This window comes from Oncorhynchus masou, chromosome 23 (genome assembly GCF_036934945.1).
Source record: "Oncorhynchus masou masou isolate Uvic2021 chromosome 23, UVic_Omas_1.1, whole genome shotgun sequence".
NCBI classification, from domain to species: Eukaryota; Metazoa; Chordata; class Actinopteri; order Salmoniformes; family Salmonidae; genus Oncorhynchus; species Oncorhynchus masou.
The window spans coordinates 46,161,470-46,180,496 of NC_088234.1; the positions used below are offsets into that span (position 1 = coordinate 46,161,470).

The 19,027-nt window shown below is 39.4% G+C and overlaps 2 protein-coding genes across 6 annotated transcripts in view; both read right to left on the bottom strand.

Annotated features, from left to right (window-relative positions):
- Positions 1 to 8,034, bottom strand: part of ppp2r5d (protein phosphatase 2, regulatory subunit B', delta) — a 45,189-nt gene extending 37,155 nt beyond the window's left edge. For both annotated transcript variants that reach the window (XM_064932234.1, XM_064932233.1), the window contains exons 1-2: positions 7,845 to 8,034; positions 6,608 to 6,691 (exon numbers count right to left, since the gene is read on the bottom strand). In XM_064932234.1, the coding sequence (XP_064788306.1) occupies positions 6,608 to 6,691; positions 7,845 to 7,871 (111 nt within the window). In that variant the 5' untranslated portion in view covers positions 7,872 to 8,034. The remainder of the gene's footprint in view (positions 1 to 6,607; positions 6,692 to 7,844) is intronic.
- A 1,026-nt stretch (positions 8,035 to 9,060) lies between these two features.
- Positions 9,061 to 19,027, bottom strand: part of LOC135510913 (zinc finger protein 318-like) — a 29,781-nt gene continuing 19,814 nt past the window's right edge. Inside the window, exons 9-12 of one of the 4 annotated variants that reach the window (XR_010451180.1) lie at positions 17,330 to 17,448; positions 12,171 to 14,796; positions 12,025 to 12,061; positions 9,061 to 11,938 (exon numbers count right to left, since the gene is read on the bottom strand). Coding sequence is in view for 1 of the 4 variants with exons in the window: in XM_064932238.1 (XP_064788310.1) it covers positions 12,460 to 14,796; positions 17,330 to 17,448 (2,456 nt within the window). In the remaining 3 variants the exon portion in view is untranslated. Of the gene's footprint in view, positions 14,797 to 17,329; positions 17,449 to 19,027 lie in introns of all 4 variants that reach the window. The other 3 variants (XR_010451178.1, XR_010451179.1, XM_064932238.1) reach the window with 3 other exon arrangements.

Genomic DNA, 19,027 nt, shown 5'->3' on the forward strand with positions numbered 1-19,027 from the left:
CAGTAGCGGTGCATGGGGTAAAATCGCTGGGGAAGCCAGAAAAAAAAAAATTACAACCCGTGTTGTAATAATTCCTTTGCTTGCTCTATAACCTGTTTGTTCATATGCCTCGCGACCATGATACAGTGCCTTCGGAAAATACTCAGACCTTTGACTTTTTACGTATTTTGTTAGGTTACATCCTTATTTTAAAATTGATTCAATTTTTTTTTTTCTAATCAATTTCCATAAACAATACCCCATAATGACAAAGCAAAAACAGGTTTGACATTTTTGCTAATTTATAAAAAACTGAAATATTACATTTACATAAGAATTAAGGCCCTTAACTCAGTACTTTGTTGAAGCACCTTTGGCAGCGTTAACAGCCTAGAGTCTTCTTGGGTATGATGCTACAAGCTTGGCACACCTGTATTTGGGGAATTTCTCCCATTCGTCTCTGCAGATACTCTCAAGCTTCGTCAGGTTGGATGAGGAGTGTTGCTGCACAGCTATTTTCAGGTCTTTCCAACAATATTCGATCAGGTTTAAGTCCAGGCTCTGGTTGGGCCACTCAAGGACATTTAGAGTCTTGGTGGTTCCAAACTTTTTCCATTTAAGAATGATGGTAGCCACTGAGTTCTTGGGGACCTTCAATGCTGCAGAAATGTTTTGGTACCCTTCCCCGGACCTGCGCCTCGACACAATCCTGTCTAGGAGCTCTACGGACAATTCCTTCAACCTCATGGCTTGGTTTGTGACCTTATAGAGACAGATGTGTGCCTTTCCAAATTACGTCCAATCAACTGAATTTACCACAGGTGGACTCCAATCAAATTGTAGAAACATCTCAAGGATGATCAATGGAAACAGGATGCACCTGAGCTCAATTTAAAGTCTCATAGCAAAGGATCTGACTATTTAAGTAAATAAGATATTTCTGTTTTACATTTTTTTAAATTTGCAAAAATTTAAAAGAAACAACAGTTTTCACTTTGGCATTATGAGGCATTGTGTGTAGATTGCTAAGGATTTTTTAGTTTGTTTTATCCATTTAGAATAAGGCTGTAAAGTAACAAAATGTGGAAAAAGTCAAGGTCTGAATACTTTCCGAAGGCCGAGACAATAAGAAGGCACAGTGGCAGTGTAAATTCAACCACACCTTTATTTCATCACAAAACCAGAGAGCAACCTCTGTCCAGTGAAGTCTGCAAAGAATATTGCAGGTAACAAACAGTTACATGACCTACAGCATGGTCAAGTAAGTTAATGTTTCTGACATTTTCAGACCACTCAACAGCTGTTGATTTAGAACCACGGAGAGATACCGCAAGTCAGAAAGAAAACAGGAGCTGCTTCCACTGTTCTAGCACCATTTCAACATCATCAAATCACAGATCCTTAGTCTAATAGTGACAACTAAAAGATACCAAAAACAATTTAGTTAAATCAACGTAAGCTCAATATCGCGTGGCTGTCTACGGTTCTGATTTCTGTGGGTGTGCGTATGTGTGTGCTTGCTTGTATAAAACACATGTTGACTCACCCTACTTGTAGACCAAACACCAATGCCATCCTCCTCTCTTTCATGTTGATGAAAAGGTATATCACTCTGTCATACAGTACACACTTTTATTTTTTGTTGTCCTAGGCAACCTGGCTAAAATGCTTGCTTGCTAGCCTAACTTCCTTTAGTGGGCAGCGTTAGCTAGTTAACATCAGCCTTCTATATCAAGCTACATATTGAACTTCCATCCACAATGGCAATGTACGAATTAATGGTTGGATCAGAATCTCTGTTACAATCACTGGCCAAGACAGAGAGTTAAGTAAAACCAGTCCAAATCCCTATTTCCATCCATGGCTAATTTAGGAAAAGGACAATTTCAGCTAGCTAGCCACTGGAGAACACCACCACAACAAGATGCAACAAGTTGTTTCTGTCAATGACTTATAGTTGAAGTCGGAAGTTTACAAACACCTTAGCCAAATACATTTAAACTCTGTTTTTCACAATTCCTGACATTTAATCATAGTAAAAATTCCCTGTCTGAGGTGTTAGGATCACCACTTTATTTTAAGAATGTGAAATATCAGAATAATAGCAGAGAGAATGATTTATTTCAGCCTTTATTTTTTCATCACGTTCCCAGTGGGTCAGAAGTCTACATACACTCAATTAGTATTTGGTAGCATTGCCTTTAAATAGTTTAACTTGGGTCAAACGTTTTGGGTAGCCTTCCACAAGCTTCCCACAATAAGTTGGGTGAATTTTGTCCCATTCCTCCTGACAGAGCATGTGTAACTGAGTCAGGTTTGTAGGCCTCCTTGCTCACACACACTTATTCAGTTCTGCCCACACATTTTCTATAGGATTGAGGTCAGTGCTTTGTGATGGCCACCCCAATATCTTGACTTTGTTTAAGCCATTTTGCCACAACTTTGGAAGTATGCTTGGGGTCATTGTCCATTTGGAAGACGCATTTGCGACCAAGCTTTAACTTCCTGACTGATGTCTTGAGATGTTGCTTCAATATATCCACATCATTTTACTTTCTCATTATGTCATCTATTTTGTGAAGTGCACCAGTCCCTCCAACAGCAAAGCACCCCCACAACATGATGCTGCCAACTGCGTGCTTCACAGTTGGGATGGTGTTCTTCAGCTTGCAAGCATCCCCCTTTTTCCTCCAAACATAATGATGGTCATTACGGCCAAACAGTTCTATTTTTGTTTCATCAGACCAGAGGACATTTCTCCAAAAAGTATGATCTTTGTCCCCATGTGCAGTTGCAAACCGTCGGCTAGCTTTTTTATGGCGGTTTTGGAGCAGTGGCTTCTTCCTTGCTGAGCTGCCTTTCAGGTTAGGTCGATATAGGACTTGTTTTACAGTGGATATAGATACTTTTGTAACTGTTTCCTCCAGCATCTTCACAAGGTCTTTTGCTGTTGTTTTGGGATTGATTTGCACTTTTCGCACCAGATACGTTTATCTCTAGGAGACAGAACAGGTCTCCTTCCTGAACGGTATGACGGCTGCGTGGTCCCATGGTGTTTATACTTGCGTACTATTGTTTGTATAGATAAACGTGGTACCTTCAGGCGTTTGCAAATTGCTCCCAAGGATGAACCAGACTTGTGGAAGTCTACAATTTTTTTTCTGAGGTCTTGGCTGGTTTCTTTTGATTTTCCCATGATGTCAAGCATGGGAAAATGAAGGTAGGCCTTGAAATACATCCACAGGTACACCTCCAATTGACTCTAATTATGTCAATTAGCCTATCAGAAGCTTCTAAAGCCATGACATCATTTTCTGGAATTGTTTAAGCTGTTTAAAGGCACAGTCAAGTTATTGTATGTAAACTTCTGACCCACTGGAATTGTGATACAGTGAATTATAAGTGAAATAATCTGTCTGTAAACAATAGTTGGAAAAATGACTTGTGTCATGCACAAAGTAGATGTCCTAACAGACTTGCCAAAACTACCGTTTGTTAACAAGAAATTTGTGGAGGGGTTGAAAAATAAGTTTTAATGACTCCACCTAAGTGTATGTAAACTTCCGACTTCAACTGTACGCTCTTAATGCAATTTGATAGGAGTGACATCAAACTGGCTTCCCTTGACACTTCATTTGTGGTGCGCTAGGACCATTCACAGTTGAGCTCAATCAGTTTAGCCCAATGCCGATTGGCTATTATTTGACACTTTTTTTATTAAGGGAGGCTAAATGCTCACTTGCTTCCCTTAAATTCAATGCTACAGGCTGCAACGATGTCATACTCTTTATGACCAGTTTGCATCAGATAGATGGCCTACACATACAGAGACAGAGGGGGGCTGTTTCGCTCACTCAGATGCGTTCTCCGATGAGATAAATGTAACCTTTATTTAACTTGGAAAGTCAGTTAAGAAAAAAAAATCTTATTTACAATGATGGCCTACCCCGGCCAAATCCTAACCCGGACGACGCTGGGCCAATTGTGCGCCGCCCTATGGGACTCCCAATCACGCCCGGTTGTGATACAGCCTGGAATCGAACCAGGCCAAATTCAGCCTCTTCAGAATTTAAGGAAAATGTTGAAATAGAGAGACAAAATGTATTCTTTTTTGTTTGTTTTCTCTTGGCATCCATGAATACACACCCCTGCTGGCTTTACAAATCACGTGTAAGGCCGCTGTCCCCTAAAGGCCCGTTCTCCATCCTGTTTTGGGCACTAACCCCTCTCTACCCTCTGCTATTACAGGCAGATATGCTTACAGGGGTATTTCTAGTGTAATTGAGTACAGGAGGGATTCCAATGTACTTGGCTCCTATGTTAAAAATGTATTTCATTCAATGAAATCACTGAAGTATACTGTTGAAATTAAGTTTAATAAAAAACGCATGGTCTCATGTCTCAATAGCAGTATCAAATGATACTCTTATTCAAAAGGTCCAACTAAAAAGTCTGGGTAAAATATCTGGGTAAAAGGGAAATAAGTACTGTAAAAAGTTGCAGGTTGAGTAACTGCAGCACTCTCATTGAAGTACAGTAAGAGGATCTGTAGGATTGATTAGCTGCTGAAACGGCTTCCCCTTTCTTACGAGGGCACGGGAACGGATCAATCCAAAAGTGAACAACAACACGACCGTCAAAGGGGAGTCCTTATTGCTCATCCTCAGATAGTGTAAAATACCCTTCAAACTGAGCAATACATGTTATATATTGGCCTGAAATTAAGTCTGATTTATCAGACCCCCCCCCCCCCCCCACCACCCCTTCCGGTATGACCTTTTGACAGGTGGAGTGACTGGATACGTTTCTACTATGGTTTTCACCTATCACGATCAGTGATCCAGAAGAAAAAGAGATGAAGAAAGGTTGTTTTCTAAACTGTTGTCCCAACCTTTATGATTTCATGTATGTTTGACAGTGCATAGTCTGCATGCAGTGCATTGACACACCTGGGCATGTTTTTGAAAACCTGGGTGGTGATGGTGTATGTTATGGACCATTCCCATATTCCCATCAGACACATGTCGGGGGCTTGCCCAAAGGCATGGCAGAGATGGCCGGTTTGCATGACTGAGCTGGTCTCAAAATAGACCCAATCAATAGCCTTTCACCCTACGCAACGTCAAACCCTAAGCGCCCTGCGTTTCCTGTCACCAATACCAATCTCTGGACTGTGGGATGTTTTGAGAGCGCAAACACTATCGTTTGTTAAGGTACGCAGGCTAAATATTACGCGAGAGGTTAACAAGCCACACTCAGTGACTAATGCAGGGTATCCAGTGTTGAACCAATGTTAATGAGGTGTACAGTTGCAGGACATGGTGATGCAACACGTACAGTATTGGCTTATACTGTACATCAGTGTTTTTCAACCATGTGCCTGGGGACCCACTTGTGCACACATTTACCTTCTGACCGAGGACTAAGACACATGATTCAACTTATCAACTAATCACTAAGCCCTGGATTAGTTGAGTCAGGTAGTTGATTAGTTAAATGAGGTGTGTTAGTGCTTCACTGAAAAATAATGATAAAAAAACAAACACTGCAAGATCAAAGTAATATATCTATTTAAAACTGTAAGAAGAGCTACATTTGTTTCTGTGAGGATCCAGGTAGCCATAATGCATGTGCCTACATTGCTATCTTGGAGTAATCTGTGGGCACTATATCCTAGAAACCTGCCTAGCAGTCACAACAATGATCTGTTGCATACTGAGTGGAAGGCCATTTGAAACACTTTGAGGCAAAGAGGTCAGTGTTTGTCATCTACAAAGATTCATGATTGTATTTATCTAGCCATACCAAATCAGACATAAACAGCCAGATCAATCATATTCTGAGCTATCTGAACCGACACTGTTTTTCCATCTCAGAGAGCTTGTTGGCTAACCAAAACAAAACTAGAGTTCTGATTAAAGAATGTTAATTTAGATTTGTCAAAAACTAAAATGTAAAATAGGCAGGTTTAACTTCTACTTTGACAGGAGGATATTTTACTGGGCAGTAAACTATGGAGAATGTACTGCCTCTATGGTGGTCTATGCAGAGAGCTCAGCTGCATACAGAGAGGTCTGTACACAGAGGACAGCCACTCCCTTCCTGATAAAATGGCTGGAGTCTGGATCTATCTCAAGCATCATAATGTTAAAGTAACAATGTTCCCCATAACAATGTTCCCAAGGAGCTGCTGTGAACTCAACCAGCAGGCATATATGGCTGAACAGACATAAGCCATACGTGTCATTATGCAAAGGCCTGACATTATGTTTAGCTTCTCTCTGTAATGTTGGCCTAAGCAGGGCGAGGAACAAGTATTGGCACTGATGCATTACTATCTATGTAACATTGGAAACGAGCAACAGAACTAGATTAAGAAACAGGAAATACCGGGTCAAATAGAATTACATGGGGGCATACATAGGCCCCTGATTCAACAGACCATTTATTATTATATTTTGATTTATATAACTAGACAAGTCAAATTAAACTCAAATTATAGATTTAACAGACATACACAAATCTTTGATCAATTCATCTTCAGAAATAAACTGCAGGCTAAAAATGAAAAAATAAATACTGTCGAATAACCATCTGGATCTGTCATGTTAATCAAATAATATCTTACCTCATCTGCATTTTCAGTTCCTGTGTCTTTCCCACTAGTGGCATTACTGTTTTTAGTGCTACTTTTGGCAGATTTGGTTGGCTCCTGTGAATGACAACAATAGTTATCTTACTGTATACATAAAGAAGAACACAATTGATATGGGACCATACACAACTCACATCCTCTGGTCTTTGGAGTGCACAATGCACAGGGATTTCATTTCTGTGGTATTGCCGAATGGGCACGCAGGGCATATGCCCCCAACCAAAAGAAGGTCGGAGGCCCTTCTGGAGGTCGGGGACCCACAGAAAGCAAATGAACATGTCATAAGCATTCGCAAAATGTTTTGAATTGCAGGAAATTTGCATTAAAACTGCAAAATTGTCTCAGCTTCATGACAAAATGTGTCGAATAGGGGAGATAGGTACCGGGGTAGGTGACCTGGGGCCCCATATGCGGTAGTTCCACCCTAGGTAGCTACAATGGCCTTGCTTTACCATCAAAAACAGTAAGAATGCATTCTTGTGTCCAAGACTGCTGCATTTGTAAGACAGACTGTATGGAACTAGACTTGAAATACCCTTTAAGTGGGAAAAAACGGAAATTACTGACCGCTCAGACAACGACTAAGCACAAGCCGATATTGAAACATTGTAGCAAGCGATCTGACATATTATAACAAGACGGGTGCATTCTCTTAGGAAGAACGAGACATTGAACTTGTAGCTATCAACTTGATGATAATCTTGTGTTTATGTAATGAATGTAGTCTAACCAAATGCATGCAAGAATAGCTGTCAACTTACTATCAGAGATCAGCCTAGCTGACACTAATGCATGTTCGCAGTTCATATTCTGACAACACATTCGGAGAAACATACGACAATATGCCATTACTAAAACGAAACATTCTTTTACGCAAAAAATGATTTGAGAATATCAATTATTTCAAGTTAAAACGTATTGTTACTGTAGGCCTAGGTTAGTGTATCGGTATCACATCCATTACGTCAATTTTCTAAGAATGTAATATTCAGGGTAATGTAAACCATTTGATAAGATTACATTTGTATATCTTGTTGGCTACTGATGGTATTTGCACGGTCTGAAAAATTATCTGCTCTGCTAGGCCTTACGATAATAATACAAAATCTAGTTAGCGAATTAGAATACATCACGAGATACGGCCCACTTCCTCTGAACATTTAGCAACAATATTTTAATTGTTACCATTATGTTGCGATCATTACGTTACCTTTTCCTTTTTAGTTTTATTCGGCATTTTGTGGCTGTTGGTGTTTTTCACGGTGACTCCGCGACAGACTTCGCCGGGACTCGATCGCTGCCACTCGGTTACCTTCAGCTCCCTGCGCCCTTCTAGGCCAAGAAAAAGACCATTGGCCAGTCACACATTATACTGCCTAGTGACGGGCCACTGTAATTATTACATTGGGTGGTTATAGGATGGGCGTATTGCACTCCCGGTCTAGCGGTTTCCACTAGAATACTAGATAGCACAGCCACAAAGTCAAATTATATTTTTTAGTCTGAGTTTAAGTTTAGGGCTAGGAATAAGGTTAGCATTGTGGTTAAAGTTAGGTTCAAATCTAATTTTTAAAATAGAAAGTGTAGAAATGTGCGGGATGTAGCCATAATTATGACTGTGGTTGTGCTAACTAGTGATCCAATCTAAGGTGAAGGTAAAAACAATACAGTATGGTGGAGTTGCTGAAATGTACGTATTACCAAGCAACAATTCAAGAATGAATCCCTCCCTAGGCTTATAACATAGGGACATAACCAATAACCTATCAACATAATTAGGACGTAATCGTGAGTTAATCGAAAACATTGTTCAGAAATATAGCAATAGGATGACTAGCTAAATAGTTAACAGTACATTACAGTATAATGGAGATGCAGCCCTTACATTCAACTTTTGGCACGTACGCTACAAAATGATCCACACTAGTTTGTTCATAATCTAAAAAAAAAATGTGTTCTGAAATAGAAAATTAAAGATATGATTATCCAATACCTTTATTCTAAACAATATTTGATCTATAGGAAGATTTGGGGTTTTCCAAAGTAACCCCATACTGTAAAGTGAAAAGTTTGACATGAATTTGGTAATTTGTGCAGCGCACCACTGGAAATATGCCTCCAAAACAACGTTTCAGAACTCTGGCGAACTGTACAACCTACAAAACTATAGCACAGTTTATATGACCACTTACAATGCACTTTTACGTGACAAAATATCTACTGGCAAAAGGCTGTGGCCTCATATTGGATTGTCAATGCACTTTACCAGCACCACCTGCTGGACATGATCCATAACCTTCTTAGGGGCTAAAGAGGAATCCCATCTATGTGTATGCATGCCTAAACACATTTATAAAAACACGTTGGTAAGCATGTTATTGGCAATGATCTGCACCCTTTTTTCATTATCAATATGGACAATGAGCTTCCCTTCAAGATAATTTATTTGGAAAATGAAATGACATTGGTTGAGCAAGGTTTTAAACACATACATAGTAGAAAAAACAAACAGTTTAGGCCATGCTCCAAAGATCTTACAGTGAGCAATAATTCACTGATATGGTACCAGTGGCGATAGAGTATTAACCATAGTCAGTGAAATACATGAATAGAAATGAGCATTTCAGTACAGCTGAATAATTATTCAGTGACAAGAGTAATGACTGTTATGAGACAGAGAACAGCAATATCCTATGACAGACTGTCCCTGGTTTAACATACGTGACAAGTACATAAATTCCCCTCATGTATAGATTGTGTTGCCTTATTCGATCCACATTTCACTGAACATTCACAGGAAAATCAAATCTTAATTGTTTAGAGTGGCCTTACCTTTTTCTGAAGAGAAGACTGATCTCCCAGCAGGCATTGTTGAACATAACAATATGCAGAAACTTCAGATATGGTCTTTGCCATACCTTTTGATCTCAAGTCCAATCAATTGCTTTCAGAATTCTATAATTAATTATTAAAGTAATAACTATGAGCCAAATGCCTTATTCATGCTGCCCTCAGCTTTGCCATACTACTCATACACAGGTAAGTGACAAAAACATTGTCATCCACACAATTAGAAAGAACACCTATGTACATACATAAATACATATAATAACATTGTTCTGTTCCTTTCTGAATTGCTGCCACTGAGGTTTTTCCTTAAGAATTCCTTTCGACTGCAATGGGCATACCCGGGTTGGGGAGTAACGGATTACACATAATTTTGTAATCCCTTACATGTAAGGGATTACAAAATCTGATTTTTACAGGTAAGGGATTACAAAAACGGTAACTGTAATCCGTTACCAGCAAAACAATATTGTAATCGGAGTACAGTTACTTTTGAAAAACTAGATGATTACTTTTACATTCAGAAAGTATGTTAGCTAAAATAAATCTTTGACACTTGTTTTCTCAATGACATTCAAACCAGCATTGAAAAAAGGCACACATTTAAATCCGTTCCACCTAAACGAGTCTGACCATCTATGATGACAAACCAAATATGTTTAATGGAACGCGGGAATAGGCTTTTGTTGGCTACAGTCCAAGCTATGTCTTCCAATAGTGCGACTGCTGTCGTTATCCAAAGATTATCCAACTTGAATAAACGCTTGGTAAGGGTAACAGCAGTGGTGTAGTCTACGGCGATACGGATATCAGTTATTATTGATATCTACTTGTAGCGCATTGATGTGATTGTGAATCACACTGCTACTCTCATTTAGCTATTTTCGCCTTACGGATTGTGGTTGTTGTGGATGGCTGTTCACAAATCTAAATGTGTATTTGAACCTAATAATGGTTGAATTCAAGAAGTTTAAGTTGTCTATCAAATCATTGTTTTTGAAACCAGGTGACAGCCAGTGAAAATTGTGCTCTTGAAACAGCTCCGAAGTGCGGATCCCAGCCTATGGAATAAAAGAGGGGCTTTTATTGCCCAATCTAATGCATGCTGTCAACAAATAAATCCATAAATCTAATCGACACACGCTCAAATTTGCACACTTTTGACTGCCCCTGTAAGTCTATCTGTAGTTGCTACATATACACACACACATATATACATATACACACACTTTGATTCTTGAAGAATATAACTTAAAAATGACTCATGAATTAAGTTCAACTGTCACACTCCATGGGAACCCAAAATATAAGCTTGTTTTACTCCAATGTGTGTAAACATTGTGAATGTAAACAAATACTGTATAGCATAACATGGTTAAAAAATATTACATCATGGATGGTCAGTCCCTGCATCCATAGCTGTCTATTTATCTGAGAGTGGTTACATTTCTCCAGGCCCATCACTCAGCTTTTTACCAAAAGAGGCAGGGAAACCATTTTATTGTTTCATCTGTTGATTTGCCCTTTGATATCTTGATAATATGCAGCTGTTTAGTGCCACCAACAAACAGGCAAACAGGCCTTTAGCAAATGTAGCATGACATTCACTTTTCAAATGTAAATAGCACTTTCAGTAGTGCTCAAAGTATGCCATTCCATGAGCGCAGCATTTATCTTTCAACTCGAATCAATGAGCCCAATCAGTCCTCCATGACAACAAAATCATAAACAGAGTCGGGCTTGCTAATAAGTCCTTCGTTTTGAGGTTATGCTCAGGTAAAACAATTTGGCTAATCTATACATCCATATTTCCAAGTCCTGTTCTTTAAGATCAAGGGTTATAACATTTATTGGAATGCCAGAAGTTCTGATAGATTTTGGCTTTTAACGTTAAGATGATTTATTATATGTAGTAGAAAGCGATGGGTTAGAAGAAGCCTACATAACCAACCCATAAAGAAAAATTTGACATCCATATATTGCCAACCATGTAAACTTGAACATTGATTGATGCTTCAATAGATGTCATTCAATTGGTAGCATACATTTTTGTCTTCTTCTATTGCCTCTTAAGGGGAAAGTAATCTAAAAGTAACCGAATGTAATCGTTACATTACTGATTACGATTTGGGACAGGAAACTAGTAACTAAGGGATTACATTTAGAAAGTAACCTACCCAACCCTGGGCATACCATAATGATGGTTTATGTTTCCAATGTCTGATTACAAAGTCTGAGAAATAACAGAGAAAATGTTGTGGTCACTGAAATTTATTTGAACTCTACTTTAGCAACAACAGATAAAGGACAACCATTTTTTTTTTTTAAATTTACACTAACACAGAATAACATTGAGCATAGTAAAGTCAGTGAACAAATGTGTTTTTTTTAAAAGATCAACAATTCCAAGGTTAAATTCATGAGTATCTATATCCACATCTTCTTTTCTGGAGGGTGCTGTAAAGAGTGACAGATATTACATGGTGTAATTGTCAAAGAAAGCCATGTTCGGATATCTTTTGGTCCATGCTGCACTACCTTACCAAATTCTGTTTTCTTCTTAAACGTGAGTTCTTGTTCCTGTATTAAAATACCTTTCAATCATTTAAAGAGAAAAGAACACATTTCTTAAGAGTCTGTGGATATACCAAAAACCATAGTAATCAATAAGCATGGTACAGTACATTACCTTTTAAGAAGTAAAGAAAGGTTTTGCTGAACGAAGTAAAATTCTCAAGACAAAAGGCTTGCAGAACAAGCTTCTAAAGTTCTGAAGATTCATCACTTAATATGAAGGTCAAGTCTTTTCGTGGAAGTTTCACTCCATTCAAATTCGAGCAGCCTGCTAGGGCCATCAAGTTAACAGGGCTTAGTTTCTGAATCAGCAGTATTTGTGTGGGTTACTACTTGTTCCCGTCTAATCCCATCAACTACCTAAAAACACACATTTCCAACAACCTGCTGTCTAGTGGAGTCTGTTACTCAAGATTAAAATCAAAGAGGTCTAAGCCCAGCACTTCTGTTGGGAGATCCAGGGTCTCTGTTGAGATACCAAGAGAATCTGATGGGTTATCCAGTTGTACGGGGGCATCCTCAGGAGTCTCTTCCTTGGGCTGCGGGTCAGACCCACTCTCAGTCTCCATTGACTCCTGAGTGTTGGTTTCAATGGTGTTACTGTTGTCAAGAGCTGTGAACTCTGATTGGGTTTGCTCTGTTTGTGGGGCCGTAGCTTCCAAGGCTTCACTGTTATTTGAGTCATTCAGGGCAGCTTTGGACTCTGCCACTGCTTTAGTGGCCTGCGGGTCAAACCCACTCTCAGTCTCCATTGACTCCTGAGTGTTGGTTTCAACCGCATTACGGTTGTCAAGATCTGGGAGCTCGGGTTGGGTTTGCTCTGTTTGTGGGCCCGTAGCTTCCAAGGCTTCGCTGTTATTTGAGTCATTCAGGGCAGCTTTGGACTCTACGACTGCTTTAGTGGCCTGTGGGTCAAACCCACTCTCAGTCTCTTGCTCCTGAGTTTCAGTTTCAATGGTGTTACTGTTCTCAAGAGCTGCTAGCTCGGGTTGGGTTTGCTCCATTTGTGAGGCCGTAGTCGCCAAGGCTTCGCTGTTCTTTGAGTAATTTGTTTCACCTTTGGAGTCTACAACTGCTTTAATGGCTGTGCTGGTGATGGATGTGGTACTGGCTGTGGTAATGCTGCTATAGAATATGTCAAATAAATCTTGGGCTTTTGCGGCAGCTAGATTAGACTTTGGTTTTTCTGATTTGTTCATCACCTCACTTGGGGGTCTCTGCATGAAAGGAGGGGGTGTGACCATCACAGGGACATTCTGCTCACTCTCAGGGACTCCTGGTGCAGATACATCAAACTTCATGGTCATCATGGTCAGGGGAGGCAGGGGAGTCTTGAACTCGGGCATCACTGCTGAAGGAGTAGATGTGGAGGCTTGACTAAAAGACTCTGCTGTGGAAGCTTTCTTTTCGTCTGGTGAAGTGGGACCTGGCTTCCCAGTGCCCTCTGCTGACTTCTTCAAATCCACTTCCTCACCACAGAAAGCTTTGGAAATTATGTCTGCTGCCAGTACTGGGTCATTTTTAGGCTGGTTCTGTATGACAGGCAGAGGGGTCACGTCACTGTCACCGTCACCGGGTGGTCTGATAGAGAGAAAGGTGTTGAGAGGGGCCGGTTTAGCATATACCCAGGGCCCAAGTCCAGAGGGTTTTCTCAGGACCGTGGAAGGAGCAGGAAGGTTTGGCCGTATTTTCCCAGAGTTGAAGGGTACCCATGCGCTAGTTGGGGAGATGACCGTCTTCCCTGACAGTTTGATAGCAATGCTCTTGGCTGCGGCCAAAGACTTTGAAAATGCATCTGGGTCGTCATCCTCTTCAACCTCCTCATCCTCCTTCAGGAACTCAACAGCCACTCTCTCGGCCTCCTTCGCAAGCTCATTTTCTAGTTTTTTTTTCCAGCTGAACTTACCGAAGGCAGATGGAGTCTTTGGCTCGACTTTGGCGGTTTCCTCACTTTTCTTGCGCAGCTTTGCTCTCAATGCTGGATTAGGACCACAGAACACTTTGGGAGGGTCACTGGGTTTCTCAGGCTCGGACTGCTTTCTAGATCCTGACGTCTCCTCCCTTTGACACCCACCCTTCTCTTTTCTGGATCGTCTTTCCTCCTTTTCATTCTTAGGTTTCCCTTCCTCCCTCTCTGATCTATACCTCTCCTCTTTCTTGCTACATTTGGGATTGGGCTCTTTCCACTTCCCATATCTGGACCGGTCTTCCTCTTCCTCCTGCTCATTATCCCTCCAATTAAACTTGGGTCTCTCCTCTACCCTGCTAAACCTAGGCCTGTCTTCATCCTCTCTACAGTTTTTGAGCCGCTCTTCCTCTTCCCTGCGATTTTTGAAACACTCCTCCTCTTCCCTGCGATTTTTGAACCGCTCCTCCTCATTGCCATGCTTGTATCTCTCGTCGTCCTCCTTCTTACTGTACGTGGGCCTCTCTCCTCCCTCCTTACCATGTTTGTACCGCTCCTCCTCCTCTCTCTTGCGGTACAAATACCTCTCTTCTTCCTCATTTTTGCTGTACTTGACCCTCTCCACATCATCCTCCCTTTTGTGTTTGGACTTCTCCTCCTCCTTTTTGCTGCGTTTAGGTTTCCCTTCCTCCTTCTCTTTGCTCTTTTTGGACTCTTCCTCTTCGTGTTTACGTTTAAGCTCAGAGTGCTTTTTGTCACTAACTTCCAACGTGAGTCCAGCTTGACGATCCAGGTTCCTTCTCTGTTCGTAGAGCGGATACTCATACATTCGTTTCTGGCAGAAGGACCAAAGAAATATTCAAGTCATTAGAGTGAAATGTAAACAAGCTGTCCCAAAATTTGACTTCAAGGGAACAGTCTACCCAAAATACAAAAACATGTTTGTTTTCTTACCTTGTAAGCAGTTTATGGACAAAGAGACTGCAATATACAATTTGAGTTTTTTTACTTAGCCATTGACATCAAACACTAACATTTTCTAACCAAAAACTGTTGTGAGCCAATGTACCCAATATTATTTAGCATGTTTTAAAGGTCATGTCCAAATTCTCTTATAAAAGTCATTGACAACACAATCTGGAGACTTTGGGATGACTTGGACATGATATTTAAACATGCTAATATCGTTTTTGCGGGGTGGGGGGGTGGGGTAGGAAATGCTTAAGTTAACGGTTTGTGACCGTGGCTAGGTGAACAAACAAAACTTGGTTTGCAGATTTGAGGAAATATATATATATAATTTTGTTATTTTAGGTGTAATTTTGCCATTTATAGCTGTGTTTGAACACCTATAGTAACATACTGTATACGACATACTTAATGAGTATATACTACATGTTCATTTTAGTATACTGTAAACTAACAGTACCCTTACTAACGCTTCACCTGTCTACCGGAAGTTGATGCTGCTATGCAACATCTTGCTAGCTTGTTAGAATAACTAACAAATTAATAGCTAGACTTCTTATGACTTCATTAATGTCCACTGCAAACGGTGAACGACTATACCACTTAGCTAAGAATGACATAAATAATCAAGTCAATAAACGTGGGTAGTTCTTTAGATAGTTAATGTACTAGCAAGTTCAATGTATTAGTAGCCAACTAACGTTAGTTAGCCAACATACCGGTATATACAAGCAACTGCTGTAATGATGTGCTATGCGGTTTGTAAGGCTAAAGTCATATTTCCGATACCATTTGATCATAGTAAAGCAGAGAATAAAAGACTACTGTGGGCACAAATAAATAAATTCAGTAGTAGTGTTCGGCATGGCCTGGCCGATTAATTAGGGTCGAATTCAATATTTCATATCAAATAGGGAATCGGGATTACATTGCAATCCACGAGGAGACTGTTGCAAGCAGACCACCTGTTACGCGAGTGCATCAAGGAGCCAAGCTAAGTTGCTAGCTAGCATTACACTTATCTTATAAAAAAAACAAATCCATCATTGTTGCACCAATGTACCTAACCATAAACATCAATGCCTTTCTTAAAATCAATTTTTTAAACCTGCATATTTAGTCAAAATAAATTAATGTTAGCAGGGAATATTAACTAGGGAAATTGTGTCACTTCTCTTACGTTCGGTGCAAGCAGAGTCAGGGTATATGCAGCAGTTTGGGTCGCTTGGCTCGTTGCAAACTGTGTGAAGACCATTTCTTCCTAACAAAGACCGTAATTAATTTGCCAGAATTTTACATAATTATGACATAACATTGACGGTTGTGCAATGTAACAGCAATATTTAGACTTATGGCCCATTCTATAAAATATGGAACAGTTCCGTATTTCACTGAAAGAATAAATGTTTTGTTTTCGAAATGTTAGGTCATTAATTTGGTAAAATCCGGAAACTAAGGCTCATATTTCTGTGTGTTTATTATATTATAATTAGGTCTATGATTTGATATAGCAGTCTGACTGAGTGGTGGTAGGCAGCAGCAGGCTTGTAAGCATTCCTTCAAACAGCACTTTCCTGCGTTTGCCAGCAGCTCTTCGCAATGCTTGAAGCACAGCGTTGTTTATGACTTCAAGCCTATCAACTCCGAGATGAGGCTGGCAATACTATAGTGCCTATAAGAACTTCCAAAAATCAAAAGGTATATGAAATACAAATGGTAGAGAATGAAATAGTTATATAATTCCTATAATAACTAAAACCTAAAACTTCTTAACTGGGAATATTGAAGAACTGGGAATATTGAACCACCAGTTTTCATATGTTCTCATGTTCTGAGCAAGGAACTTAAACGTCAGCTTTTTTACATGGCACATATTGCACTTTTACTTTCTTCTTCAATACTGTGTTTTTGCATTATTTAAACCAAATTGAACATGTTTCATTGTTTATTTGAGACTAAATTGATTGTATGCATTATATTAAAATGTTTTTAAAAAGTGTTAATTCACTATTGTTGTAATTGTCATTATTACAAATACATATATATAAAAAATAAAAATAAAAAAATAGGCCGATTAATCGGTATCGGCTTTTTTGGGTGAAATTAATCCTGGACCTGAGTAGCAGGTCCAAGATTCAGGACCAGAGTACCAGGTAATGTGACGCAGCAGCACAAGTTGCGTGGAACTTTTTACCCGTTGTAAACAAGCTAGCTTGCTAACCTCATGTTAAATGTGAGTCTTGCAAATCGTACCCTGAAACAGTTATTTTCAAGAATTCTACAAAACATTTTGTAGAATTTTCACAAAAGCTCCAGGAGTCCAAACCAGAGTGACGAATTTCAGATGAAATATACCTCACGGTGAAATAATGCCCTACTCCCAACTAGAAATGGCCTACCTTGTATTTCTCATTGTGAGGTTGACTCGTGGCATGATCTTCAGCGCAAATTGCATCCCCGCAAAACTCCTCGCAAAGCTGGCAATAATATCCCCTCACTGGCACCAAAAACTCAGATCCTATGAGAGAAAAAAAGAGACGTTTTTAAAAACACCTAATGGCCCGGGAACAATCACAGATTTGTACCTTTACTATGCTCTCCATGGAAGAAAAATGTAGTAATCTACTTTTACAAAAAGTTAGGTCTATTCCGTAAGCATACATATTCACATAACATCAACATTTGTATACATAGTGGATATCATAAGTACTCAACCCCATGGATTTTTTCAAAATAAATGACATTACAAAGTGGGAATGAAACAGATTTAATTGTGATTTTTTTTGTAATTGATCTAGACAAAATACTCCTTAACGTCAAAGTGGAAAGAAAATTCTACAAATATTTACAAATTATATATATATATAAAAAAAATCTAAGTTCCCTCAGTCAATAATTTAATTTCAAGCACAGATTTAACTACAAAGACCAGGGAGCTTTTCGAAAGCCTCATAAAGGGCAGTGATTGGTAGATGGGTAATAATAACAAATCAGACTTTGAATATCTCTTTAATAATTATACTGTGGATGATGTACTAAACCACCCAGACACAACAAAGATAGTCATCATCCTGAATTGGGCTGCAGGACAGGAAGGAAACTGCTCAGGGATGTCACCAAGAAACCACGGGTGATTTTAAAACAGCTACAGAGAGTTCAATGGCTGTGATGGGAGAAAACAGAGGACGGATCAACAACATTGTAGTGACTCCACAATAATGACCTAAAATGACAGAGTGAAAAGAACAATATAAATATACAGAATAAAAGTATTCCAAAACATGCATCATGTATGCAACAAGGCACTATATAGTTATAGTGCAAGAAAACACAGCAAAGGAATACACTTTTTGGCCTAAATGCAAAACATTATGTTTTGGCTAAATCCAACACGTCACTGAGTAACGGCCTGGTTATTTTCAAGAATGGTGATGGCTGCATCATGGTATGGGTATACTTGACATCAGCAAAGACGGGGAGTTTTCCCAGATAAAAATAAATGGGATGGTGCTAAGCACAGGCAAAATCATAGAGGAAAATCTGCTTCAGGCTGCTTTACACCAGACACTGGGGGAGGAATCACCTTTCAACGGGACAATAACCTACAACAAAAGGCCAAATCTACACTGGAGTCACTTACTAAGAGGACAGTGAATGTTCCTGAGAGGCCAAGTTAGTTGACTTAAATATGCTTTAAAATGTATGGCAAGACTTAAATTGCGGTACAGCCATGATCCCCAACACTAACAGAGCTTGAAGAATTTTGAAAAGAATAAATTGGCGAATAATGCACAATCCGGGTATGCAAAGCTTTTAATAAAGACGTACCCAAGAAGACTGACAGCTGTAATCCCTGCTAAAGATGTTTCTAACATGTATTGACTCAAGGCGAATACTTATCCAATCAAGGTATATTAGAGTTTAACTTTTCATACATTTAAAATATATAATTATTTGGACATTGACAAATGTTATTCTTTGAAGATCGTTCACAAAATGTTGACAAATCCATTTCAATTCCACTGTGTAGTACAAAATGTAAAGCAATCCAAGGAGGTGAATACTTATAATACCCACTGTCGACATTGGTACTAGGA